The 18896-nt window shown below is 32.7% G+C and overlaps 2 protein-coding genes across 2 annotated transcripts; one reads left to right on the top strand and one right to left on the bottom strand.

The window, feature by feature from the left end:
• Positions 1-906: 906 nt before the first annotated feature.
• On the bottom strand, positions 907-1392 carry LOC138342031 (secreted RxLR effector protein 161-like). The gene is made up of 2 exons (XM_069294211.1): positions 1140-1392; positions 907-1088 (listed from the first exon to the last, which is right to left on the bottom strand). The coding sequence occupies exons 1-2, from the start codon at positions 1390-1392 to the stop codon at positions 907-909; spliced, it is 435 nt and encodes a 144-aa protein (XP_069150312.1).
• Positions 1393-7488: 6096 nt separating this feature from the next.
• On the top strand, positions 7489-9895 carry LOC101265381 (dihydroceramide fatty acyl 2-hydroxylase FAH1). Its single transcript, XM_010317328.4, has 4 exons — positions 7489-7614; positions 7993-8052; positions 8122-8517; positions 9374-9895. Exons 2-4 carry the CDS (start codon positions 8002-8004, stop codon positions 9635-9637), a joined length of 711 nt encoding a protein of 236 aa, XP_010315630.1. The 5' UTR covers positions 7489-7614; positions 7993-8001; the 3' UTR covers positions 9638-9895.
• The last annotated feature ends 9001 nt before the right edge of the window (positions 9896-18896 follow it).

Raw genomic sequence — 18896 nt, forward strand, 5'->3', positions numbered from 1 at the left:
AGATAAATGTGTGCCGTTAATGACGAAGTAACTTTCCTATTTCACATAAATTAACGACTTAGCAATGTTTACATAGATTAATTACTGAGAGTTAAAATATGTAACTTATCCTTTGCATTAAAAGAAAAGGAATATTATCCACAATCCCCCACTAATTCAAAGATAAAGAATAAGAATAATTTCTAGGCAAAAGAAAGGAACATGTACTTAAGTGTCAGTATCTTTCGATTTGAATTGATACATAGTGAAATGAGGCAAAAACTTATATGCCCAAAGTGAAATGCTCTTGAACTAAATGAACATAAGTTGAGACCCCCTTAACACATATCATATCCTTGATATTTTATGCAAACTCCACGATACAACAAAGTGCTTTTATGGTCATACACACACACCTTGGGTCTTATGAGTGCTCTAAAAGACGACTCAATTCTTTCATAAATGGAGACCACACCTTTACACTCACGTAGGTGGCTCCATCAAGTCTATATCAAATAGACCACCTTAAGCCTATAGGATCATTAAAAGCAAAATAATCTCAACTTTATAAAACACTACCTCATGCCATAGCGATAGAAAATGTGGTGTATGTTGAGGCCTAACAGGTTCACCACATTAGCTCAATCAATGAGCTTTGGTCGTATCCCCCCGACGTTTCAAGGATTATTTTATTTGTCAAGACCTTGGCCATATGATCCACTAAATTTCTTTCGAACCTTACATATTCCAAGGAAATAACACCCAGTTTCAACAACTGTTTAATCACAACATGTCTGATGTGAATGTATCTCTTTTTTCCATTGTACACACTATATTTGGCGATTCCATTTTTTGCGTATGAATCACAATGAAGAGAGATTGGTGAAGCTTGTCTTCCCCACAAAGGCATAACTGCCAAAAGATTTCTCAGCCATTTAGCTTCTTGCCTGCAAACTCGAGAACAATGAATTCTGAGTTCATGGTAGAACGTGTTATACAAGTCTGTTTGGAAGACTTCCACGAAATAGCACCTGCACCTAAAGTAAACACATAGACGCTGGTGGAGCTAACTTCATCATTGTCAGTTACCAAGTTTGCATCACAAATACCTTCAAAAATAGCAGGAAAATTGTTAAAATGCAAACACCAATTCATAGTACCTCTCAAATACTTTAGCAACCGATGAAGAGCATTCCAATGTTCACTATTGGGATTATGAGTATATCTACTCAATCTACTAACATCATAAGCTATATCAGCACGAGTATAGTTCAGGAGAAACATTGCACTCCCAATTATTTTAGCATATTCAATTTGATAAATACTAGATTCTTTATTCCTCTTCAAGTGTATGCTTGGATCATAAAAAGTTCTCACTGGAACTACATCAAAACAATCAAACTTTTTCAACATCTTTTCAATGTAATGAGACTGACACAAAAAGAAACATTAGCAGTTCTTTTGATTTTAACTCCCGAAATCACATCTGCTTCACCAAGGTCTTTCATTTCAAATTTAGAAGACAAAATATTCTTGGTCTCATTAATAACATTCACATTATGACCAAATATTAACATGTCATCTATATATAAACATATATTGACACAGTCTGAACCTACACTCTTAGAATAAACACATGTATCAGATGAATTTACAACAAAGTCATTATCCACTAATATGATATTAAATTTTTCATACCATTGCTTTGGTGCTTGTTTTAGTCCATACAGGGATTTTCTTAGTTTTCATACTTTATCCTCTAGTCTAGGAACCACAAAACCCTAAGGTTGAGTCATATAGATATCTTCCTCTAAATCATCATTTAGAAATGTTGTTTTGCCATCCATTTGATGTACCACTAAGTCATGAATAGCAGCTAAATCAATAAGAGTTCTGATGGTCGTTATTTTAGTCACGGGAGAATAAGTATCAAAGTAATCAACACCTTTATTTTGGTTAAAACCCTTAATCACAAGTATAGCCTTATATTTATCAATTGTACCATCGTGTCTCAATTTCTTCTTGAATATACATCTGTGACTTATGGGTTGTACCTTTAGGAAATCATACAAATCCCAAGTGTGATTAGAAATTATAGAGTCTAACTTACTTTTAATAGCCTCTTTCAAAAATACAACATCTATTGATCTCATTGCTTCATCATAAGTCTTAGGGTCTTCTTCTATTAAATAGATAGACACTAATTCATCTTTTAAAACATTAATATGAAAATTTTCAGCTAAGAAAGTAGTGATAAAATCAGGACCAAAACTTGTCTCAATTCTACGTCTCTTACTTCTTCTAAGTTCTTTTTCATGTTCATTAGAAATAACTCTAAAAGAAGGAACAACAGGAGAATTAATAGAAAGATGTAGAAGCATTATTTTTCACATCACTCGGCACATTATTTTTCAAAGGAAAAATATACTCAAAAAATCTGCATCTCTAGATTCACAAATAGAATGATCTTTAGAGACATAAATCTATATGCAACACTATTTTGAGCATAACCAATAAATAAAGTACCAGAAGTCTTAGAACCAATATTTACTCGTTTAAAATCAGGTAAACAAACTTTGGCCAAACATCCAGACACTTTTAGAAATTTCAAATTAGGAGCAAATCCTTTTCACAACTCATATGAGGTCTTGTCTAACTTCTTTTTAACATCATCAACAGTTATTACATTGCTAGAATCAGTAGTGGTGTTAGAACCATTCATAAAGGGTTTTTTTTAAATAAAACATAATCAACTTCTAATTGTTGAAAGAAAATTAGAAGTTTTTGTGAACATCGTTTAAAATTATTTCCATTCAAAGTCTCAACTTTGACAAGTCATTAAAAGTTTTGTTCAAAGAAATAGCTATTTATCAATATTGTATGTTAGAGAATTGCTTTCAAATTGTTGGGAAAAATACTACAATATTGATATTAGATTGAAATTATAAAGTAATAAATAACTTATCACAAATACTGTGTAGTGGCAAGCCACTGCCTTGAAAGCGATTTCGGCTCGACTCCGGTGCAAATGTTGTAGTTGGTCGCCCCCAAAGGTTCCACAGTTACTCTCAAACACGTGCACTCGTGGCTGAAAGTTTGGAGTTGCATAAAAATAATTGCCCAGAAATCCACAATAGGAAGAAGGATTATTCAAAACAATAAAAAGAAATTGTTGAGGGAGATAGTTAATGAAAGATAGAACTTGATTTTTTCTTCTATGTGTTTAGCTCCAAATGATACTCCTTAAATAGGAAAATCATTTACGTTTTATCCATCAAAGAATGTAATAAACTAACGTATAATCAATGTAATGCAACATAACTCTTACTTTAATGACAAATTTGTCATAACTTACTTTAATGACAAATTTGTCATAATACAAAAGTAACTTCAAGTCTTCCGAATATTTTCTTACGAAGATAAGAAACTAACACTTGAGATAAATGTGAACCATTAATGAGGAAGTAACTTTCCTATTTCACATGCACTAACGACTTAGCAATGTTTACATAGATTATTTACTGAGAGTTAAAAGATGTAACTTATCTTCTGAATTAAAAGAAAAGGAAGAAGAATACAGTGAAAAATCATAAATAAGTTAGTATGAAAGAAAATATACATCTAAGAACATGTTTTTCGAAATCATATCTTGAAGGATGTATATGTGAAAATCATGTTATATGACATCTTATATGTGACTATATACATGTAAAAATTATAATTCATCAACTTACCTAATTGGGGAGGTCTTCCTTATGCCTTGATGGGGTATAGAACTTATCTATCTTTATGTAGATCCACTAATTGAGCCTCAAAGGGCTTAAGGAGTTGACCATCAAAATGACATACTTAAAACCTATAGTGACACGTAGTTATGGGACCTGAGTTTTCTAAACATGTATCCTCTGGGTGTTAAATTGTTGTAAATCTTACAGAAAATACTTTATCATGAAAATTTGATATGGATTTCACCAAGACTTATACTTCACCATGAACTTTGTAGGAAATTTTGCATAGCTTGTGGCATTTCAAAAGATATTGTCCTTAAAGATATTTCACCAGGTATGGTTGTATCCCCCATGATTCAACAAACTCTTCTGATATAAAACCAGGATCCAGAAACTAATAAAGATTCAAAGAACAAAATAGCACACCAATAGAATATAGGAAGAAAGATTTTAATCTCAAATATGTACTATGTTCTCTTTTGTTTGTGATAGAGGAAGACCATATTTATATGTCAATATCACAAAACCTCCAATGGTCAGATAAGTAATTGAATAATTACTAATGTGAGAGTTAATTAGGATAATGAAAGGATTTTATATAGTTGGCAATTTGAGAATGGTAACAGCCAACTTATTACAATTAGACCAAATCAAAACCATTCAATGGTAAGATAATTTTCTCAAATTCTTATGGTAGAAGTATGTTAAATAACATACACTTTAATAAGGAATGAATGAAAAAACCTTACACAATAATATAAAAAAAAGTCTCTTTGCGATACTAGAATCATTTTTCCAACAATCCCCTATATATTTTAAAAAGAATGCCAAGGAATAAATTCAAATCAGAAGTTTTGTTGGGTTTTCACTTATGAGTCTAATGCATCGAATTCGGTGTCTGTAAATTATGAACCAGACCTAGATAAAGAAAGATTAATTAATCTTATAGAATAATTGGTGAAGTTTGAAACTTCTAGAACCATTAATTCTTTTGTAAACTATCTATATGTTTGAATAAAGTGTGAGACAAAGCTCAATCTTTCTTTCCAAAATCATGTGCTAACAAATCTTATAAAACATATCTTTCAAACCATGAGAAAATTTCTAGAACAAGCAGAAGTTTCATAAATAAATTTCATAATAATATAAATACTCTATAATCATGCTTTCAAATATAATAAGGATAACAATGAAAAACCTTACTAAGTGCAAAAAAAGTGCAATATTCAAGAATTATGAATATGAAGTTCAAGTAATCATGCCAATCCGGTCATAAATATGATGAATTTGAAAGTGAGTTTAACAACCCTAATTATGGAATCAAATTCATGAAATTTTAGAATTTATTGACACGAGGATGAAAAGAATTCCTCAATGAAGTCCTACACGCCTGAATCTTAGGAAGTATTGGAGAAAAGCTTTGGGCTTGGAATCTTATATCTTGAACTTGAGAAATCCTTCTATATATTTCTTGGAGATGAAGTTTCGGAAAGAATCTTGATTGAAAACCATAGGATTCTTGAAGAGAATCTTGAACTTGGACTCTTTAGGTCTTGCAAAATTGGGGAAATTTCTTTCTTGAAGTTCTTGATCTTTGGGAAAGGGAGACTTCAAAATTTTGAGATTTGGTATACATATATTGAGTATATAATGACAATAATAACCATCTAGGAACGTAAGAACCGAAGAAAATCAAAGAAAATGATATTTTAATGAATCATGTTGGCCAACTTAGCGATTTGGAGGCACCATCACCAAAAAAACCAGCGGATCGCCAAACTGTGGCACAAAGGTTTTCAGGCTATTTTGGTGATGCAATTTGTTCCCAAAGTATGAGTGATTTACCGAATGTACATGTGTCATCACTGAATCCAGACATGTTCTAGTAAAATAATCATAACTTTCTATTTTGGACTCCGATTGAAGCAAATTTGGTAGAGATGGGAAAAAGACTCATTGACCTTAATTTTATAGATTAAGGCTAATAATTCTTTTATGTCAAGAGATATATGATAATTTGAAATTGATCCTTGTGTGAATTCATGTGAATACTTAGTCGATAGAAATGTGTTAAACTTAGTTTGTGTTAATGTCATAGGATCCTAATTTTGATATAACGACAATTAACAAAAGTGTAATCTACTCATAGGAAATCAAAAAGGAAGGAACAATATAATTTGAGATAGCCAAGTTCAATGCACAAAAGGAAAATTATCTCAAATATTCAAGCTGCACAACACTTCGGAAAGAGAGATCAATGCACGGACGGCAAGGATCTCAAATCAAGTTGCACAACACTTAGGAAATAGACAATTTTTTAATCAAGCAAATGTTTTGATTTTATAGATTGCCGATACCAGCCAAGATACAAGAAAAGAGACAACATGTTAATTCATTAAGGGAAGATATATTCTGAAGATTACTGATACCAGCCAAGATTCAAGGAGATTATCAAACAAAGGAAGACATTGATTTATTCTTGAACATATCTTTTATGAACATGACTTAGCAAATCAATCAACATAAATCAAGGACTCAATCATGGATCCTTGATTCAAACTCCCTTGAATTTCCGTAAAAGAACATTCCTCCTCTCCTATCAAAAACCCCTCTAGACCTTAGTTGTGAAGTACGAACTTCACTTGAACTTAAACTCTTCTTTTCTATTATCTTTCACAAAATCATTGTATTCTCGTGAGTAGACAATTGAAAAAGAAAAGAGAGAGAAGAAACTGACAGTAGGTTATACTAGCTAGTTGAGGCTGCGTCGAAGTAAAAGTTCTCATTTGCATATCACACAGGATTTTCATTTGAAATACTTTGTAACACGAAAATTCACTTCAAGATCTTAAAGAAACCCTTGAAATTCAAGGGAATTGAAAATAGGCACCACATCAGTATACTGGACTTAGTATAAAACTATTGGTGTCAGTTACTTACTGCACTTATTATCTTTGTTTATCTGTTTTACTAAAGTGAAAGTCAACTGAAGGAATTCTTAATACACCCACTCTTGACTTTCAGTTTGGTGCTTGAGTTACCTTACGACCCTAAAACACATCTGATATACTTACTACACTAAGAAATTAAAGGACTTTACAAATACTTATAACTTAGAAATAATTGGGCTCATACCTATACACCTATGGAGGATGGTTCTTATCTTTTTCTTAGAAGTTCAGGTGTGTTATATTCGTGTGTATGAAGGAATGTGTTAATTCTAGAAAGCGTTTTCTTGAAAAATAAGTGATTTTGTTATGATTTTTTTTTATGTTTGATTAGTAAGAAATATTGACATAGTGATACGGATCCAGTGGCAAAACTCTTTATGTTGTTAACCTCTTGGTCGATGACTTCCAATTTTCTCCATCACAACTTTCAGGTTGTCATCTTCTACTTCACCAAAATACTTTTTGTAATTGTTAATTTGTAACAAATAATTGTGTTAATATTATTTTGTTCATATATAAAAGATTATTTTTTTCCTCTACCTTATAATATAAAGTATGTTTTTAATTTTCATGTATCAATGCAAATTTAATAACAGTATAACACTTAATTACAATCACAATAATAATATTTACAAAATGGATTATATTGGGAGGTCGATCAATTGTAAAAACTAAACATATTATAAGTAACAAAATATTTTTAAAAAAAATAAAATTTGGTGATATGAATATTTTTATATTTTGAGGTTGTGTTAAATTGCTTACCTGTGTAAGGCTCTCCTAAATCTTAGGCATTTTTGTGTTTTTCTTATTTCCCATGTGTTCCTAGAGACTTGACATATCTAACTATATTTTTACCCCTTCTTTTTCCTTCATATTTTATCTTGATTTTTTTGTCTTTCCCATAAGAAATTTTCTCCAAAGTAATATTCAGAGATCAAACAACACTGTCTTAGGTTGTTTTTCTTTTAATTCTCTTTCTTTTTAGATCTATGCAATTTGAAGGATTTTATTCTACTTTTTCTTTTTATGTCAAAACAAATTTATTTGTTTTATTCTACTTTTCGAATTGGGTCCAAGATTTGTTGATAAATCTTTAATAACTTTTATCAACAATGATAACAATTTGTTTTTAGTTGTTTTGCATTTATTTGTATTTAACATAATCTATTTAACAATTTGTTTTTAGTTGTTTTGCATTTATTTGTATTTAACATAATCTATTTGTTATGGTGTGAGTTAACAAGATTGGACATTCATATATATATATGTGTGTGTGTGTTTAGGTTTGAGTTTTTTCATAATTAGTTTGTTGTTACGTTGTTGTGGTACAGGGTGCCAAGATGGTGGCACAGGGATTCATAGTGGATTTAAACAAGCCACTTATTTTTCAGGTCAGATATTATTACTATTTTCTATTTTATATGACGTACTTTTCTAAAAGACGTTTTTGAATGAATTAGGTGGGCCATCTTGGAGATTCATATGAGGAGTGGGTTCATCAGCCAATTATTAGCAAAGGAAGTCCAAGATTTTTTGAAAATGATATTTTAGAGTTTTTGACTCGAACGGTTTGGTGGGCAATTCCATCAGTGTGGTTACCAATAGTAGGTTGGTTGGTTTGGATATCATTAAAAAGAGGTGGTGGTATTAGTGAACTATTTTTGACATTACTTGGTGGCATATTTTTATGGACATTTTTGGAGTACACGTTACATCGTTTTGTATTTCACATGAAGCCTAGTGGATATTGGGCAAATACACTTCATTATCTTATTCATGGTTGTCACCACAAGCACCCTATGGATGGACTAAGACTTGTCTTTCCCCCTGCTGCAACTGCCATTCTCCTACTCCCAGTAAGTAACCTATAACAAAAATAACTTTTAGCATTTATAACTAACAATGAGTGTTAATTGATTCTAAGAAATATATTAGGCTTACTCTAGTTTGCGAAAGATCATTTTTAGTGGTGTCATAATACATAAACATGACTCTTAACTTGGCTTCAACTGACAACTATAAACTTTAACTTGGAGTGTGCACAAGTAGGAACTTAAACATGTATAAAATTGAACAAATCGACATATTCGTCCTACATGACACCCTACATAGCATTTTTGTGTCCTATGTGCATTATGTCATGTAGAACACGTGTGTCTACTTATTCAATTTTATAAAAGTTTAAATGTTAACTTAAGCACACTCAAAGTTAAAGGGGATATTTGTCGAAACCAAGTTAATGGTCATGTTTATGTACTATGCCTTTTTAATGTAGTGAGCTCACCCTATATATTGTTTTATGAGAGAAGTGTTGAGAACATCCTAAACTTGATAGCCAATTATTAATTTTATTACTGAAATATTGACAATATTAAAACACACCTCTACTTGACTAACTAAACTTAATACACTCCTAATTTTCACATGACATAGCAACACGGTTTTAAACTCTCGTAGGAGTATGAGACTCTTAATAAAAAAAATTGAAAAAAGTATTGAAAACACCCCTAAATTTGGCGAGAATTTAAGGGTGTATTTCATTCTAGTTAGTCAAGTAAAAAAGTATTGTGTTAAAAGTTGTCAATAGTTTGAGAATAAAACCAATAATTTATCCAGAGTTTAAGGATGTTTTCAATCTTCTATCTTGTTGTTTGAAAAGTACAAAAAAATATATATAAATACTCATCATGCATGTCTTAAATATGCATGCAGCTATGGAGTGTAATTAAATTGTTAGTACCTTTCACATATGCCCCTGCCTTTCTTGGAGGAGGTTTGTTGGGTTACATCATCTATGACTGCACGCATTACTACTTACATCATGGCAAACCATTCAAAGGAATTTCACATTCACTCAAGAGGTATCATATGGATCATCATTTCAAACTTCAAGATAAGGGATATGGAATCACTTCAAAATTTTGGGACATCATCTTTGGGACACTACCTCCTAAACCTACCAATAAAATTAAGTAATATTTCTTCCTACATCAAAAGGGGAAATTAAAAAAAATAATGTAAAAATATGGATATGACAAGTATATATGTTTGGATCTCTATTTTCTTTTTTTGTTCATTCCATCTATAGTTTCTCTTTACCTTTGGTTTTTAAGTCTTTAGGAAATCTTAATTTCTGGTGATCAAAAATCCATTAGGGTGAGTGACACTTAAAGTGGTTCACATTGTAAATTAGTATATCATCTTATTTTTAATGCTTCCTCTTTTTTTTCTCAATTACAATATTGTTACTTCAATCATGCATACGAAAAACAAGTTTGTTTCCACAAGAATTAAAAGGTAGCCCACTAGTAGTTTAATTATATAGTGTCTTTCATGATGTTAAAAGGAATTGTTCACTATAGTTGGGATTGGAACCAATAGTGCTTAACAAAATTGAAAAGTGGATCCATCAAATTTGAAAATGTGATTTGAACAAGAGTTTTTCTACAAGTCTTAAAACATGTTGCCAAATTCAACTATATATATCTATAGTGCTTTCCAAAAGTGCTTAACAACTATTCTTTTAACTTCTTTTCAAAACAAGTAAAAACATCCCCTATTCTTTTTCTTAATTTTAACTTTTCAAACAAGTAAAAGAAATCCCCTAATCTTAACTTCTATAAGCAACAACTGATAGAGAAAATAATTGAAAAAAGACAAGAATTACAACACAGGAAAGAAAGATTAGAAGAAAATATGTTAGCAGGAGTATGTAATAAATCAATATTAGCACAAAGAAAAGTTATCTTTATGCTAGAAATACAAATAAATTGCCTTGAATATAAGCTACAACATGATATAAATTATAAATCATAATGAATAAAGAAGAATTTGCAGTAGACGAAAAGATATATGAAAATCAAGATGGCTTAGTAATAAAAATAATATTTTCAAATTTAGGAAGACGATATGAAAAAATAGGAAATAACTTATATTTAATGATTGAAAAAGAAACAGCAAAATTAGAAGATAACCTGACAGCTATGATAAAAATAACAAAGGAAAATGAAGAAATAGATAAATAAAAAAAACAGGCTACTTTCAATCAACTCTCTATTAATCTCTCTCTCTAAATACGCTTTCACTCCCCAAAATTGGTAACGAAGTACAGATACTGAAAGAAACAGTTAACAGTCAGCAGCATGACTTAAAATATGCGGAACTAAGTCAGCAGCATGACTTAAAAAATGCGGATATAAAATACAAGCAAGTTTTAATACATACCTTTGTGAAAATACTAATCATATATACACCAAAAATTATTGTCTATAAATTTTTATCTAGGTAAACATATGTTATTGTTACTTCATTTTTATGTCTATGGGGTTAGTTACCCATAGAAACTGAAATGTAAATAAAAGAGAACATGCTTATAAATAATGATAGAAAGGAAGAATGAAGAACCAAAACTTAACTTCAACAATCAAATCCCAAAACATGTTGTTCTTGCACAAAATAACTCTATCAACAAAAGAAAAAAATTGAGTATTCAAGTAATCATGATAAAACTAGGTATTTATAGTTTCTAAACAAAATTCTGAATAAATGAGACTTCACGCATGTATGGTCGCAACAACTTGTGTTTCAAGATATGTATCCTAAAAAAATCTCAGGCAGAAGGCTCTATTCAGGATAGAGCTTGATATCCATAAATGATCAGTATCACAAATCCATTGATATAACACCTCGGCTATCTAGAAGGATTTTTCTTCTTACGAAAAATATTCATATAGTGATTGATCCCTGACTACTCCATTTTTCAAATTAACTACAGGGAGACCTCAATCTTCCATGTGATAAAGATTATGGATCCAACTTCTTCTTCTTGTTAACAATAGATTTATTTATATTCACCTAAAGCTTCCAAGATCAAGTTTGATCAAATTCCTTCAACCACTAGATTAAAAAATTATATCGTCTGCAAAATCTAAATGGTTAATTAGTGTTTCATACAAAAAGAAGTGACCACATTGTTATCAGACACTTTAGGCAATTTTTGAGAGAGGAACTCAGCACTAAAAATAAAAAGAAAAAGAGAGGGTCTTAAGCCTCTTTTCGATTCTTGTATAGTGACATTGACCAATGATATAATATATTTGTCCACTAATGGTCAATGGATTAGATCGCTCGACAGAAATACAATATATAAAGTAAACAACGGAAGTAAAGTGATCAACCTTATTCAGGCACATCAATCAAAGATCTTGCTTACCGGATAACTTTCCTGGTGAAGGAGAGAACTGTGTTTTACGTGGAAAACCTCTTGCTCAAGGAAAGAGAAAATCACGACCTGTCTCATGAGATTTTAGTTCCTTTATAACTCAGGAATAGATCTACAAAAGATAAGCACATAACAATAAGCCTAGATCACAACTAAGAACGAAGATAATTCTATCAGGTCGGTTGTTGTTCTTACCAGAAATGGCCTATTATCTTTGTGAATTTTTAGAATTCAAGAGTCCAATTTTTGTTGTAAAAGAAAAAACTAATATAAGATGAAACACAAATCCTTGAAGCACTAGCGTTGGATGAGAGTTTGATGTTCTGCCAAAAAATGTGCACAGACCACAACGGTTGCAACTTTTGGACAAGTATCTTTCTATAAGTCGAAAGTTTATTAAATCATCAAAACTTTGAACACAAGTTAGTTCTTCGAAAAATAACAACCAAGATGATGGAGTACGAGAAAATATGTCTATGAATTAAGTCGGTCCAGACTTGACAAAATCCCATTTTCCTCATAAAGATACACAAGTATGACCTAGAGACTCTATCAACCATATTAAATTTGAGGATAACATTTACATTTGTATTTGAACTATCAATGTCACTTGCAACCTCTTGGGCCAATAAATTGTTCACAATGACGGATATTTTTTTAATACGAGGCTAGGCTCGGCAGTAATTAGGACAATCTTAAGTAGTTTAGGACTTTGACAAAAATCTTGCTAATGAAATTGCATTTGTGTCATTAAATGTTGTGGATGTGAAACTTTGGGGAGGAGAACAAGACAATTGTGAGTGATCAGCCATTTAGGAAGTTATGCACCACAAAAGAAAGCTTTGAAGGTCAAGAAAGATTCAGGTCTCAATAGGTTTGATAAAATTTTACTGAAAATCCGAATCTGAAGAGCTATCTGGGTCCATCGAGAAGACCACATCTCTAATTATTTCCTTCTCGAATAGTACAGTCAATATGGAGTTAAAGTACTCTGTGATGATGAAATCAATAATGTCCAACTCATAGTAGTCAACATAAACTGGATCTTGGCTAAATATACCCTTGAAGTAAGACACAACTGCTTAGTATAAGAGTTGAATATGATTATGAAAGCTTACGTATTATTGATACAATGTGTGATATTTATACATATAACAAGTATACATGAGAAAGGAGTTTACTGGACATAAGAGACCTAAAAAGAAGAGGAGAATACTACATATAACTTAAACATACTAACGTACTAGGACTCTAAATCCTAACGTACTAGGACTCTACATCCTTATACTTATCATGCTCCGTCAACATTGGCTCAATTTTCTTGAGACCAATGTTGCTAACGAAGTTAACAAAGGACCTTTTGGAAAGTGCTTTAGTTGATGCATCCGCTAGTTGAGCTCCAGTTGCAATGTGACGAACTGAAATTTGTCTTCTTTCCACTTGGTCATGGACAAAATCAAAGTCGATTGTGACATATTTCATTCAACTGTGAAAAACTGGATTGCGACACAGGTAAGTGACACCAATGTTATCGCAAAGAACCTTAGGAGGACAAGGCAGCTTGACTCCGAGTTCTTGCAGAAGGTTGGTGATCCAGTTCAACTCAGCCACAACACTTGCTATAGCCCTGTATTCTGCCTCTGTGGAAGATCTGGAAACAATGTGTTGCTTGTTGGAGCACCAACTAATGAGATTCTTTCCAAGAAAAATAACATAAGCAGAAGTGGAGTGTCTAGTATCCGGAATACCACCCCAATCTGCATTTGAGTAGGCGAGTAACTGAGAAGAGTTGCCATGTTTGAAATGAAGTCCATAGGTTATCGTCCCCTTCAAATAACCTAGAAGCCTCTTTGTTGCTTGCCAATGCTTAGCTGATGGAGATTGTTGGAATTGTGCGAGCTTGTTTACTGCAAAACATATATCAGGCCTTGTAAAGCTGAGGTATAGCAATGAGCCAATGACCTGCCTATAAATTGTACCGTCTGTTGGAGGGGAACCATCATCCAAGGATAAAACATCACTTGTGGATAGAGGAGTGCTCTCACTGTTTGCATCCAACATATTGAACTTGCTGAGTATGTCCTCAATGAAGCTACTCTGTGTGAGAGTCAATCCCTTAGCATGTACATATAACTTCAACACCTAGAAAAAAATGTAAAGGACTAAGGTCCTTAATCGAAAATCTGCCTCCCAACAGCTTAATTGTTTCTTGGACATGGGAGTTGTTAGAAGATGTAACAACAATGTCAACAATATAGATCATAATAATAATGAGAGAATCATGAGACCACTTGATAAATAAATAATCATCAAATTTGGAACGAGCAAAGCCACAAGATAAAAGAAACTCTTTGATTTCAGTATACCATACTCGCAGTGCTTGGCGAAGTCCATAGATAGATTTGTGTAGTTTACACACATGATTTGGAAACCGAGAATCCATAAAGCCAAGTGGTTGTTGCATGAAACCAATATCATGAAATGAATCTTGTAAAAAAGCATTGTTTACATCAAGTTGACGCAATGGCAATTTAAGAGACACGACTAGGGACAAGATAAGACGAATGGTTGTGGATTTAATAACTGGACTGAAAGTGGAATGAAGATCAATTCCATGACGTTGATGAAATCCTTTTGCCACTAATCTGGCTTTATAACACTCTATGGATCCGTCAGTTCTGTGTTTGACACGAAACATCCATTTACAACAAACTACATTTTGAGAGGGAGTAGATGGAACCAATGACCACGTTTTATTTTTAAGTAAGGCCATGTGTTCTTCTGCCATTGTTGCCTGCTATTCAGGATATTTGTATGCTTCACTGAAGGTATTTGGGGTAAGCGAAAGATGTTTTACTATTGAGGTTGCAAGGTAATCAAAAACCACTTTGGGTTTGAAAAAATTATTTTGAGATCTGGTTACCATTCGATTTCATGGTGTTGTTGGACTTGGCTGTGGAGATGTATATGGAATACTGTCTTGAGAAGGATAAGAAGACAAAGAATAAGTAGGAGTACTTACAATTGAGCCAGTTGGCACGTCATCCAGATGGTCTTGAGTATGCAATCTGTGAGAAGTCGAGGAGTTGACCAAATTAGTAATAGGAGGAGTTGGGATAGGGTCTGCAACAATAGGTGAAAAGGGTTGTGAGGAAAAGGAGAAACTAGAGGGGTCAGCTGGACGCAACCATTTTTCCATGTGCAAGACTTGTGGATGAGACAGTTGAGGATAGTTGGTTGTGAATGAAAAGATATGTTCAACGAATACAACATGCCTAGAGATATAGACTTTTAAAGTGGAAAAGTCTAGACAAGCATAACTATTTATGGCAGCGTAATATCCGATAAATACACAAGGATTGGACTTGGGATCAAGTATGGTTGATATGTAAGGTTTTAACCATGGATAACAAAGACAACCAAAGACCCTTAGCTTAAGAGGGTTTGGGGTGATATTAAAGAGACACTGAAATGGAAATTTAAGATCAAGAAGTGGTGTTAGCAACCTGTTAATGAGGTAGACCGCAGATTGAAATGCGAGAGACCAAAATTTGAGAGGGACAGAAGCATGGTGGAAAGATTTAAAGCAGTTTCCACAATGTGGCGATGTTTTATTTCAGCAGTGCCAACTAGTTGGGGAGTGTATGGAGGGCGTATGAGCTTTTTGATCCCAAAACTCAAGAGAGTAGTTTTAAGGACAATGTATTCACCTCCCCCATCAGTATACAAAGTTTAAATTTTCAGTTGAAATTGATTTTGAACCATTAGAACAAAATTATTAAAAATTTCCTTCACATCTGATCTGGATTTTAAAGGAAACAACCAAGAATGTATTGTGAAATGATCAACAAAAAGAACATAGAATCTGAAATTATCAAAAGAGATAGTTGGAGAAGGACCCAAACATCTGAATAAATATCATCAGAAGGCCTACAACTTGTAATTGAATTGTCACCAAATGGTAGACTATGACTCTTATTGCATAAACACGAATTACAGAATGTAAATTACTCGACATGGTTCATTGGTAGGTTGAAAGAAGAGACACAAATTTTGGTAATACGAGCTTGAGGATGGACAAGACAAGCATGCCATAGATGCAATAATGGAGATATTGATGCAACAAAACGTGCATTAGAACAACGTATAACTAATTTGGTCATGTACGCGGGCCACTCATAGAGATCACCATTACTCTTGCCTTGAAGAAGACATGCCCCCATGCACAAATCCTTCACAACAAAAGAATACGGAAAAAATTCAACTGAATTCAGATTTTGTCTACCAAATTGAGCAACAGAAATCAACTTTTTTTTATAAATGGAAAGCAAAGAACATCTTTTAAAATAAATTCGACTGCAAAACTAGGAGAAGATAAAGTAGCGTGACCAATATGAGTAATAGGAATTCGTTTACCATCACCAATAATTATTGAATCCGTTCCAGAGAACTCACTTAGAGTCTAGAGAGATTGAGAGTTATTTAAATATGAAGAGAGGATCTAGAATCAACAACCCAACGGCTTGGGAAATAGAAGCGTAAGAGTGACGGTTGACAAAATTAGCATATGCTTCAATAGCATTGTGTTATTTGGACCTACAAACTATTGCAATATGACCAAACTTATCATAAACTTGACATTGAACACGCTGGTTGTTGCTTCTGGTGGTATTCTGTTGGGTGAAGGAATTGTTATTCGGGGCAGAAGATTGGTGAAGAAAGTTGAAGGAAGCAGATGGAGTAGTGCTCTTACGATTGGAATAGTTAGGTTGTCTATTTTTGGGACCATTGTTGGTGGAATGCTGATGAAATTGAGCAGTGATCATTGGTGTTTTGACTTTAGGTTTTGAGTGTTTAATGAACATGTCTTGTGCAAGGAGTTTATCAAAGAGTTCTTCGAAAGTGATAAGATTATCACGAGCTCTTACTGCTACAGATAATTCCTTGTACTCGACTCCTAAACCACTCAATACCTTAATAACAAGTTCCTCGCTATTAATGGGTGAACCACTGCAAGCCAAATCATCTGCAATGGACTTGATTTCTCTCATATATCACTGATTGAACATGAATCTCGTTTAACATTTGCCAGAATATCGCGCAAACTGACTTGAGTGTGATTTGCTGGCATAAGTTGTTTGGAGAATATCCCAAGCTTCTTTGGCAGTGGAAGCATGGGCAATAAGGGGAGCGATTGTAGCGTCAACTGATGCCATAATGGCATTGGGAACAAGACTGTCTTGTCGTTACCACAATATCAAGTTGGGGTTGGGAATTTGGTTATTGTCTTTTTCCAGAGACTGCGCATTTGGGATGGGAAGTGAGTCATCAACGAAGGTAAAAAGATCATAACCAAACAATAGTGTGGTAACTTGGGATTTCCAAGTTGGATAATTTGCACTTTTTGTTAATTTGAAGGATAGTTGGGACGCAGGGTTAAAAGAGATTAATTGAGACGGATGAACGACGCCCCCTTGATTGAGAGGGACTGCTGGAGAGTTAGGGGACGAGGAAGAGGAAGTATCAGACATTCTGGAACAAGAATGCTGGAAAAAAAAAGGATCAGATATACTCATTAAAGTATTATTCATACAATGTGTGACATTTATACATGTAAAAGTATAGATGAGAAAGGAGTTTGTTGGGCATAAGAGACCTAAAGAAAAGAGGAGATAACTATGTGTAACTTAAACATACTAACGTACTAGGACTCTACATCATTATCCTTATCACTTAGGACACTTCACTAGTGCCCTTATTGATTTTGTAAATGCTTAGTTTCCTTATCTTGTCCTTGATGAAACTATGGAAGTATTTTGTGTTGGAATCTCCATCTGGAATGGAGTCTTGAATTTTAAGATACCTCATAACCTCCGCCTTGATTCTATTGAGATTAGTTTTGTTATCATCATTACTGTCAGAGATCATCTTCATGTCCAACTTTGAAATATTCTTACTCATGCCTTAATAATTCATTAGGCATATTTCCAAAGGTGTCTTTATACACATGTGCTAACCCCGTTTACTTCACTAGTTTTTCCATAGATGGGGGTATTATTTATTTAAGAATTGAACCATCCCATTTATATAAAATATCATTTATATAAAGTTGTCTGAATATTTCTCTTAGACACCTCAACTATAATTATTACCTATTGAACACCTAAATTATTCAAAAAGTATACCTATTAAACACAAAAATGTTGATGTGACAAAATAAATGTTCTACACTTCCGTTGCGCGCGTGAAAAAACTTAAATGATATTTTGTTTTTGTTTGTTTTTTCAAAAAAAAACTTAACACTTTTTCTTCTTTGTGTGCCACTTGTCATTTAAATAATTTAAATTAAGAAAATGTATATTTAAAAGTGATAAATATTCTTAAAACAAAATAAAAAGAAAAAGTGTTCACCCCTATATGTCCACTTCTCTATGAAAATTACAACTAGGCAAGCGGACCGGAACGGAACCACATGATCGGAACGAGCCAGTATCGGATCGGAACGGAACGAGTTGACCGGTACATGGATGAACCGGATCGAAATTACCGGCACGGATACTCGGTTCCGTCCCGACCCACTATATACCGGGATGGAACCAGAACGGACCGGAATGGAACGGGATGAGATAAACGGGATGACGCATCTAGTTATTTCAAAAAATGATTTTTTGAATTACGAAAATATGAATATTTTTTTATTTTTCTAAGTTTAAATTAATAGTTTTTAAATTTATAAAATATTTTTTTTACTTAAGTTATCTTAAAGATATTTTTTTAAAAAAAAAATTACTTATTAAGTTTGCAAGTTAAGTCTAATTGAGTTTTCAAGATTTAAATCTTTTGAAGTTTTATAAGTTATTACTTATTATTTATTAATATGTTATAATTTATAAGTAATATTTGTAAGTTGTAATTTAAATAAATTAAATTTGTAATTTTAAAAAATTAAATAAAAATAAGGATAAAACAATTACACAAATTAAATAATATCAATTTAATTTATTTAAATTTGTA

This window comes from Solanum lycopersicum, chromosome 2, assembly GCF_036512215.1.
Source record: "Solanum lycopersicum chromosome 2, SLM_r2.1".
NCBI lineage: Eukaryota > Viridiplantae > Streptophyta > Magnoliopsida > Solanales > Solanaceae > Solanum > Solanum lycopersicum.